Source organism: Thunnus thynnus, chromosome 11 (genome assembly GCF_963924715.1).
Source record: "Thunnus thynnus chromosome 11, fThuThy2.1, whole genome shotgun sequence".
In the NCBI taxonomy this organism is placed as follows: Eukaryota; Metazoa; Chordata; class Actinopteri; order Scombriformes; family Scombridae; genus Thunnus; species Thunnus thynnus.
The window spans coordinates 7,096,111-7,106,632 of record NC_089527.1 but is presented as its reverse complement, the minus strand read 5'-3'; the positions used below and the strand labels follow the sequence as shown (position 1 = coordinate 7,106,632).

The 10,522-nt window shown below is 40.0% G+C and overlaps 1 protein-coding gene across 2 annotated transcripts in view; it reads left to right on the top strand.

The window, feature by feature from the left end:
• The first annotated feature begins 1,019 nt into the window (after positions 1–1,019).
• glsb (glutaminase b) overlaps positions 1,020–10,522 on the top strand; it is a 49,473-nt gene continuing 39,970 nt past the window's right edge. For both annotated transcript variants that reach the window (XM_067602970.1, XM_067602972.1), the window contains exon 1: positions 1,020–1,443. In XM_067602970.1, coding sequence (XP_067459071.1) covers positions 1,145–1,443 — 299 coding nt within the window. In that variant the 5' untranslated portion in view covers positions 1,020–1,144. The remainder of the gene's footprint in view (positions 1,444–10,522) is intronic.

The following is a 10,522-nucleotide window of genomic DNA, read 5'->3' as shown; positions in this document are numbered from 1 at the left end:
GGTCAGAAGTCCCACAGAAAGTTATTTATAATATTATAAAGTCACAACAGTATAAAATAACATATAAAAGTACATATATGTTTAATAAAGATATGATAATGAATAAAATGTCAAGCTGTATATGTCTTACTCTTTTATTCATGTGCTATATAATAATAATAATAATAATAATAATAATAATAATAATAATAATAATAATAATAATTGATGGCACTTTTAATTACACTATGGTGTGAGGAGATTAAATTATCACTAAATTGTGTGCAGACTACCGATTTAAACAGCAAACTATAAAATAATGAATGTTAGGTGCAAATTTGAGGGAAAAAAAGATTTAAACAAAAAGCCTGTTTATCAGTCTGCAAAGGGTGTGACAGCAATAATAATCATAATAATAAGAAGAAGACAAAGAAGAAGAAGAAGAAGAATGATGAAATTATATAAACAAATAGATGATGACATGGAGGAAAGACACATCGTGCCGCAGATTACCCATGTTTGACCCCTGATGTTGATGACTTATTCTTTTCACTGTAAATTATATATATGAGAGAGAGAGAGAGAGAGAGAGAGAGAGAGAGAGAGAGAGAGAGAGAGAGAGAGAGAGAGAGAGAGAGAGAGGACGCTCTTGTAAAAGAGATTTTTAGCCTCAATCAGACTTTTCCTGCTTAAATAAAGGTTAAATAAAACAATAAAACAATATAAATAATATATCATTTTTTATGATAAATAAAAAATGAGTGGAAAATAGAGTAAAAATGAGAATAATTAGCTTAATACAGGATCTGATTATAGTCAAAGGTTGACGTTACTGTCATTAATAAGCCACAATTATAAACAGACTAGACAGGTATGTGTGAAGCGGTTCGTTCGTCCTCTAAACAGGAATTGACAGGCATGTGTCCAATAGCCAATAGGAGAGCGTCATATATTATCTTTGAATGCGGATATAACCTCGTTTCCACCAATAGGAGCGGAGGGGGCGTGAACTTGCGCCTCTATTTATTTTTGGCCGCGCGCCGGTTTGTGAGTCATCGCCTCTCAGACAGTCGCAGTGGTTGGACAATTTTCTTAGGGAGCCTGTAGTCGCTACTGGAAATATCTGGACCCAAGACTTTCTCTCTAACTGCCTGACAGGATTGAGATGTTACATTTTAGGTTCTCGACAGTGCTGAAGGAGTTGTTTGAAGCCACCCTCAAGCGTCCCTTGCCCGGCTCTATACAGAAGACCTGGTTACCGACCCACCGCTGCTGCTTCGGCACCGCCTCCGTTGATTTCAGAGCCGCGTCCACTCAACTGAAGGTTCTCCATGCCGCCGCGCAACGCACCGCGCTCTGCGCCGCGCCATTCCGCTCATACTGCGCGAAAACCGAAGGCGCCGTGGAGCTGGACGCTGAACAGCTGAAGAAGGATGGAGTCAGCGGTGAAGCAGCCAGTGACAAGTAGGTTTTTTTCCCCAAGTGCTGTCATCGCGCAATAAGCTGCCCGGCTCCATGATGTGATGTTACAGCTAGCGTTTATGGCGAGTCATGACGCATACACTTGCCGCTAGCGGATGTATGCGCCAACCGTCACAAAACCTGTATTAAAACAGCATTAAATAGCTCACAATTACTACTTAACTTAACACCATCTTCTCACAAGAAGCCAGTATCTTACCTATAGACAAAATAACCTCCCCTTTAAACACATACGTAATGTATATGAATATGGCTAGCTAACCGCACCGCCCCTATAGCAACAGCTATCATACCATGTGTGACCTCCATTTACCGGCTTTGTGCCAAGTCGCTGAATAAATACAGCACCTTGGAATACCCACACGGCAACTTAACCCGAACTTAATTAGGATTTTAGTTGGCTTTCACCAGCTTGTATGTAACGCTGGGTTAGCTATCTGTTCCTGTGGAGATAACACGCAACGTGGTAGTGGGCTGTTAATAAAAGTGAAAGTGGGGCCTGTTATCAGTGATGAAGTGGAGGCTAAAAACATCCATATTCAAGTTTAAATAGCGAGCAGTTTATCCACATTTAATAGGCTGGGAAACTGTATACAGACAAAATACAGAAAAGACCTTAAAATATAAAGAAATCCAACCACAAACTATGTCAACTGCTGTCATAGAGGTGGAATAAAACCTCTTAGGATAATTGATTTGTGGCTTACAATAATGATCAGTGCCTGGCTGGTGTGTGTGAACTGGTTTGAATGGCTTCTAGTGGTTTCTACTGTGACCTCCCACTCATTTCACTGAGGTGGCTGCAGGTCCCAGCTGGAGGGCTGCTTCCAGACCACTGACAGTATCTGCTCTCTAAAAGTCCACTTTTGTCTGTGTGTGGTTTAACCGCTTCATAAGACTAATAAATATAGTAATAACAGGATAATATGTAAAATAATCCACTCCAGCCCTGCAGTTTTACTGTTAAATTGCATGCAAACCATTTGTGCATATTTGCCCATTTTATATTTCCCTGCCAAATGTGTCTTTTTTTAATAATGTCTTAGAAATAGTGAAGCTGCGCCACTAAAACCTGAAACATCTTGCTATATAAGTGACAGTTTCCAGATTAAACCATTCGTTTTAGTCTCGGCACTTGTGTCTGACTATTTATCAATAATTTCTATCATTTACCATTTATAATTACAGAATAACACACATCTACAAGTTTACAGATACACACGTTTCTGCACGTCTCAGAACATATTTTCCCAAAATATAAAAACTTTTACCAAAATAACTGATTTGAAACAATAGTCTCATTGAGCAGTGGTTTGAACCAAATTGTTGTGATGTGTTTATATATATTTTCCACTGGTTGGTGAGGGTATTTTCGGAGAGGTATGGTTAAAAAGAGAGGTGCGGTCTTCCATTTTAGTCAATTACTGTGAAGCATGTTGTAAGTGCACAAAACTCCACTTGTGGTTTTGATAAATTAGTGAAATCTATGTCATTATGGAATGTCGTAGCTCTTTATTCAGATTCACACTGAAACTGTAAATCCAGTTCTGTTTTGTTGGCGTTTGCAAAATTGTCCAATTGTTTAATATTACCTTGTAACGCCCGTAATTAAAAACCAAACCCGTTCACCCTTGTTGGATTTAAATCTGCCATTTTGCATTTAAAGTAGTATGGTCTTAGCCAGCTGGCTGCCTGTACAGTGACTGCAGTCCATGTGTTTCCCTTTTTTGAAGGGATACAGTTTTTATGAGTCAGCTCTGTGCAGCTTAATTCACTGGGATATTTCCTGACCTAGAAATGAAGCTACATCACTAAAATATGGACTTTGGGGGTGGGATTATGCTGTTCTCCGGAGTCTGCACTCACATAACCCGAGTCCTCTCTGGGTCAGTAGCTCACGCTCTAATCAAATCTTTTCCGCTGAAAGAACTTAATGAAACATGACATGAAGAGTAGCTTTAGATTTCCTCACTTTTCAGGAAGAGATACCAACAAATGTGAGGTACTTTCATGGGCTTGCCCGCAGTAGTCGTGATAAGTCTAGCAAACATGATATGATATGATAGAATATGATTTATTTATGGATTACAGACACAAAAACAAAATCCAAATGATAACATGTTAAAGTGAAAACATTTATTTCCAACATGGTCCCAAGATGTTAAAAAACAAACTAGCTACGACTAGCTACTAACATCTTGGCACTGAGCTTGTGGTATGTTGCAAACAGCAACTGTTAGTTTTTAGCTGAAGGGATAAACAAAGCAGGCGTCTTTCGGCAGATGGTCGCCCACCTAGAGCGCGCTTCTGCTCGAGGTTTCTTCCCGAGTTTTTCCTTTACTGCTGTCGCCAACTGTTCGCTCATGGGGGAATGTTGGGTCTCTGCACATTAAAGTACGATCTAGACCTGCTCTGTGTGAAAAGTGCCCTGAGATGACTTTATATTGACTTGACTCGTCACCTGAGTCTGATGTGGAGCATCTGAATATATGTGCACATATATGTCGCCGTCCTCGGAAACACATTGTTCCCAAGAGTTGGGATCAGTCCATTGATTTCTACGTAGTCAGCACAAGAAGAGGTGTTGACACATGTGATGGGAATGTTGTGACCTGTCAGATCACTGATGATGATTGACAGCATAAACCACAGAGGGAAACGTGGTTCATGACAACAAACGCTCTCTGAAATTTAGCAGTGTTTACATGTTTTGACACATCAGGGTTTAATTATCAAGCTGTAGACTGGGCTGTAAGTGAGAAAGTGCTTAATTCGATTAGTTGTTTGGTCCATAAAATCCCAGAAAATGTTGAAAAATGTCCATCACTGTTTCCCAAAGGCGAAGGTGACGCCCTCAAATGTCTTGTTTTGTCCCGACCAACAGTCCGCAACCCAAAAATATCCAGTTTACTGTCATAGAAGACTAAAGAATCCAGAAAATATTCTCATCTGAGAAGCTGGAATCAGAGAATTTGGCAGTTTTCTTCTTCAAAATGCCTCAAAACAAATCGATTCATTTAATATTTGGCAACTAATTAATTAATCGTTGCGGCTCTAAATGAGTTAAGGTGGAAAGTACAAACGATCGGAGCTGTTATGTGGTTTCAACCGTTAGCAGAATGTGTTATTAAGTTATGTTCTTCAGTAAGAGTAAGGGTAAGAGCTTCCTTGGCGAAAAGCCATTTAGCCTGAGCAATTTGTTGGATCAGAGGTTGGAAAGTTTAAGAGATCAAAAACAGACAAATTACTGTTGTGTTACATGACAGGAACAGAAAGTGATAGCCACTGGTGGTGTTAAGCTCTAACACACAGTGCATAGTGAAATAAAACCTGCTGCTAAGTCACTGGTATGGATATCCTACTCCTACTAAGGATATCCTCTCTCTCTCTCTCTCTCTTTGAGATAATTAAATATTACAGCCAGATCTTTGCAGCCTCCAATCTGCTTCTTGAACCTTAAAGGACCAGCATAGAAGATTTAGTGTCATCTAGAGGAACAGACCTGGCAGAAATGAAAAGGTTGCGGTTGTGTTTAAGGGTTGTGAGTTATTGAGCGGGACAAAACAAGACATTTTAGGTTGCATATTAACATTTCTCACCATTTTCTGACCTTTTAGAGACCGAACAGCCAATTGATTAACTGGGAAAACAATGGATAATGAAAATAATAGTTAGTTGCAGCCCTGGTGGATGTAGTTCAGTTGTACGTTGCACTAAAACTGATTATAGAAGCTTAATTACCAGATTGTTACAACAAAAACTGGCAATTCACACATACTTCTTTGGTGTTTTCATCTTGTCAAATGTGTACTTTTATTTTTTAGACATGATAATAAACAAGACAAAACAAGATATCTGAAGACGTCACCTGGGGAAGCAATTAATAGAGGAAATAATCAGCAGATTAATTGATAATCAAAATAGTTGCAGCCCTATCTGTATGAATAATAAAATACTGATTATTAATATGGCACTGAAACGTCAGAGAACACCCAGAAGGAGATTTTTAAAATCACAGCCCCGTCTTTAGTTCGTATCCAGGAAATTCTCAGTGAGTAAGTGTTGTGCTCGCACCAATGAGCAGTCATCCAGAGGCAAATGGACTGAGCCATCTGCCCGCGATGAAGACGAGGATCTTCAAACGTGCAAATGTAGTCGACTGAGGTGTCTCAGGCTGGATTCACACCTGATCTGTTTGCACGGTTCAAACAGACTCTGGCGCATTCGCTCGTTTAGTTCTTTTCATGTGACAGACTGGTGAAAACTGAGACAAACCACAGGATTATGATGTGGATATGTGGCATAAATTATCTCGACCATCTGCCGTATCATCTAACGATACCGCATGCCAAGTTTTCTTTTCCATTTTTGTGGAATGACAGTCACTAACGCTCATAACCAAGTGTTTCTGAGTAAAATCTTCATGACATTGAGTGCAGCGTAACGTGCCGACCCTGAGCAAACCTTCTGTAGTCTATATAGCACTGACGATGCACTATAGGTCACTGTCCAGGTAATGAGTTACCAGAGTTAACAGTGGCTAAATATCTTTGTTTGCCCAGGAAAGGAACTTAACCTCACATATGAATGCAGCCATATAGCATCGATAGTGCTCAACAATACATGCTGGTCTGCAGAAATGACCACTATGCATCCTGAAGATACATGAATGCTGGGAGGGCAGTATGTTATCCAGTGTCACCATTATGTTTACAGCGTGCAAAATAGGAAGTTCAGTAAGCAAGTTGATTCACTTTTTTACTGTCCAGGTAGATGCAAGGTACTCTGGGACGTATTTGAACAATGCAGCTTGCATCTCTGCAGCTTGTCTACACATAAATGTTTGTAAAAAAAATGAAGTAAAAGCTGTCATCTTTCATTTCTCTACTTACTGTTGGAACTGGACGGTATGTTAGTCTAGAAGAAGAGAAGCAGATTTGTTCAATGTGCTGTCTGAATGATGTTGAAATTGAGCTCCATTTTGGTTTTCCCCCATGTCCTTTTTACTGGGAACTGCGCAACACTTTCTTTGGAAAGATAAAAATTGATATTTATTTATTTTTTTAAGTGTGGATGATGCACAAAGACTTGTTGGTTGGTTGTTCACATACTGTATGAAACATAAATGAGCCGGTTACATGGAAAAAGCTTTGCAGAAGAGAAAAAAAGAGCCGTTTATGGGTTAACAGTTCATTGGTATTTTGGTATTTGTATCAACAGAAGATGCATGTTTTGTAAAGTAGCGCTCTCTATTACTAGAATAAATAGAAAGAATATCATGAGATTTAACGGCATGAATACTTTGCCCTCATGTTTTCGTCAGTCGCTGCTCAAAGTGCTGCCGTGTGGCCCATGTGAGCAGAAATACAAACACACTTTGTCCAATAAGTAGAACCTGTTGGTGGTTAATGAGCTTTTCACAAACATGAATAACTTTTCAGTCCACTTGTGAAAGCAAACACTTTTAAGTGTGCTTGTAAAGATAGATTAATGAAGATTTAGCCTCAATTCTTACAGATGCTTTCTTTTTTTTTTTTTTTAATTTCCTATCCTCACTTCACCTGAACTTAATCCAACCTCCGCTCTATGGGAAGTGTATCATCCTTGCACAACACACGTACGCAAACCAGTTAGTGACTCTGCAGTGCATGTGTTGACTCTGCTGTATGAAAGGGGCTGTTTTAGTGACAGATGTCAGGCCAGTAACGCTGCCTTTGAATTAGGCATGCCTGACGGACAGCATTTCAGTCGATCTTGGTTTGTTTGCACATGTTCTGGCGCGGTTACCTCGGCTATATGTGGAGTGTTTACTCTGTGGAGAGCAGAAAATGTGCCCAAAAAAAGAGGAGATGAAGACACGGAGGACGTGCAGACTGAAATTTCAAATGAGCTTATGTGGTTAATGTGCAGCAGAGTTGGATCAGAAGCATAAATCATGTCCTCGGGATGTCATTGCCTTGTTTGACCTTCTGTGCAAATGACAAATCACGTTCCCACCACAAACAAACCACTCCGGAGTTAATCTGGGACCGGATCGAGACCACCGCCTCTAAAGGTGTTTTCACACCTGCACTTTTTAATCCAGTTAATTCAAACTCGTGGTGGGAATGTGATCTGACCTCGATCCGACCCGACTACTCGGTGTACTCTGCAATTTTGAGCTTAAAGGCTCCCGTAGCCAGGTGAGCATTAGACATAAGGGAGGTGTAAATGAAATGGCTGCTACTAGTTTTAGAGAGAGAAACACTTTGATTTGATTGGATTGTTCAAAAAATGACGTCAGCTTTATCGGCTGGACTTTTTATTTACACCCACGAAGGTCCAGGCGCTTATATCATGAGATCTTTATCACATTCAACCACAGCGGTGTGAAAATCTGTCTTGATCATGTCATTCCGAACACTTCGTCCGGTCATACTTTTATTGTTTTTTTGCACGAGGGTGCCTCATCTGTGTCTAAGCCCGGTTTGCCATGTCGCGGACCACGTTGCTGTGTCATGACCAGCGTGTGAACGGGCCACGATGTTGGCTTTATTAATCCGAGAGCCGCAGAGCGCTGGGGCAGGGCTAAGGACAAGAGAATCCCTGGAATTCAGGCCTTGTCTAACACTGGCACTCCCGCCAAACCTGTGTGTGAGTCGACACGTAGTAGGGCGCCATTGTGTTTGCACAATCAAAATAAGAGATATGCAGTGTAGTGAATGAATGGACCATGCGGTGATATGAACAAATTAACTGATGCCAATAGATTTTATTAATTATTATACCCTCACTGATGGTGTGTGTCCAGTGAGCAAAGCGAGTGGAGGTGATTTGGATGAAAGGAAAGGTTATCAAGCCTCCGTTTGTGTGACATTTCTCAGGTGGACGACACCTCTAAAGTGTGGCTGTTGGTTGAAAACTGCATTTAAAGTCCAACTGAAATTAAATTGCCTTTTTTTTTTGTTTCATACAGAAACATATCTGCTCTGTAGATTACTTATAAAATCACTTATAAAATAAAAAATATTAATATTAAACAACAGGAGCGAGAAAACATGCATTCTGGTGCCTACATTACCCACAATGCAACTCGACTGCCAACAGTTCACTCAGAACTTGACTTCCAAAAAATTCAAACGAATTTGAAATGACACGCAATTAGTTGTCCCCCCCAACAACAATACTATTAATTTATTAAATTTACATTACACCAGTCTGACATCACATTCATCCAACAATTGGATGTTATTTTTTTTTAACTGCTGTATTAAGGCATCAGAACAATAATAATAATAATAATAATGACAATACATTTAATTTGTAATGCATTTTTCGTTCCGAGTGAAACTCAAAGTGCTACTGTATTAATAACATAGAAGACACAACATAAAGAAAATAATAATAAGAGTTCAGATGAAGAAGCGTTCCTGAATAGAAAATGTCAAATAACAGACAACAGGAGCTTTAAACTAAAAATGTATCAACAAACATAGCAGAAACACAAGTCTATCAACTTAATCAGGCAGGATCAGGTATGACTCTGTTTTGTATTTATAATATTACCTGCTGATGAGAACACTTATTTGATTATGATTATTTGATGATTAACACATATTTATGAGCCAGCTTTGACAGTTGTGGGATCTGTTGAACCTATTGTATCTCTCCACCATATCAGTGGGTTTCTGTCTGCATAGAGGAGAGAGGAGTCTCCTTCATGTGAGCTTCCTGCATGGCGTCCCCGTTACATTTGCCAAACTCAATTGATTTGTACAAGTCCCCAAACAGGCTTTCCATTGCACCCAGGGCAGCTTGTGTCTTCATCTCTTGTGATAAGCTATCGCCGACTAAAGTTCTCTGTTCAGATGAAAGATGGACTAAATGGGAGAACCAGCAGACCAGGAAGTCTGTGGCCCTATATCACACGCTATTTTAGTCGTCTTGGAAAATACGTATGGTGTAACATATAAGCTATACCTAAATACCTCTTACTACTTTTATGGCTGATTTATGCGACGCATCAGGAGCGCTCGGCTGAGATATCATGACATGCTGCTGATGCTGTGGAGTAAATATCGGCCTGAGTTGCATCTTTGAAAGGTTTCAGTGTCTCTTTTAGTTCTTCAACCATAGACTACTGAGAAGTGCTAAATTCCAAATAGGACATCTTCCTCTTAAAAATGACGACTGCCGCAGCTGCTTGTTGCACAGATGCACGACGAATCATGTCATGAGTGTTTTTCCATCTGGTGACATTTATTAGTCTGTCTTTTTTAAATCTGAGAAGCTCCTGCATTTCTTCCATCAGGCTGCTGTCTGATGGAGACCTTCCAAGATGAGCTGCAGTTTGCTTTAGTCTGGAAACAGCCGAATCAGTATCAGTGGCTTTCACCTGCTTTTTACAAAGTCAATCTACGGTGTAGAACTCAAAATACTAACACACACACACACTGCTTCTCAGATGCTTTGGTGTCGTGATTGTCTACTCAGGGAAGGCTTTTCTCACTAGTGTCCTCCATTTTACCTTGCGTAACTTAGCTTACTGATCAAGGTCAAGGTCAAGGTCGTAGTGAATTTTTAGAATAAAAAATATAATCAATTCATTAAAATAGTAATTAAAGCTAATTTATCCCATTTTTGTGCCAGTTCAGACATTATTATCTCCTGATTTCCAGCTATTAAACTTAATGGTCCCCATCAGGGAGAACTGCCAACAGGAAACACTGAATATTATAATTAATTTATGACGAGCCCTGTGATTACTTGGTTGTACAAACAGACACACATCTCTGTGGTTAATGCTTCCACTTGTATTGCATATTATGTGTCACTGGAATCCCTCGTTAACATGATAAGACTATCAGCAGCTACAGATAAGCTCCGTGTTTACTCTGTGAAGACAGGTGGGAATAGGCTGTATTGTAGCTCGGGCTAAAGGGCAATCTGGCTGCATATCAGTCATGCCTACGCTGTTGCACTATATTTACTTTGAGTGACACAGTCCGAAATGAACTTTTGGACTCACGTGCCCAGGGGGACTGGAAGGCCCCTTCCACACATGCAGTTCATCCCTGAAATG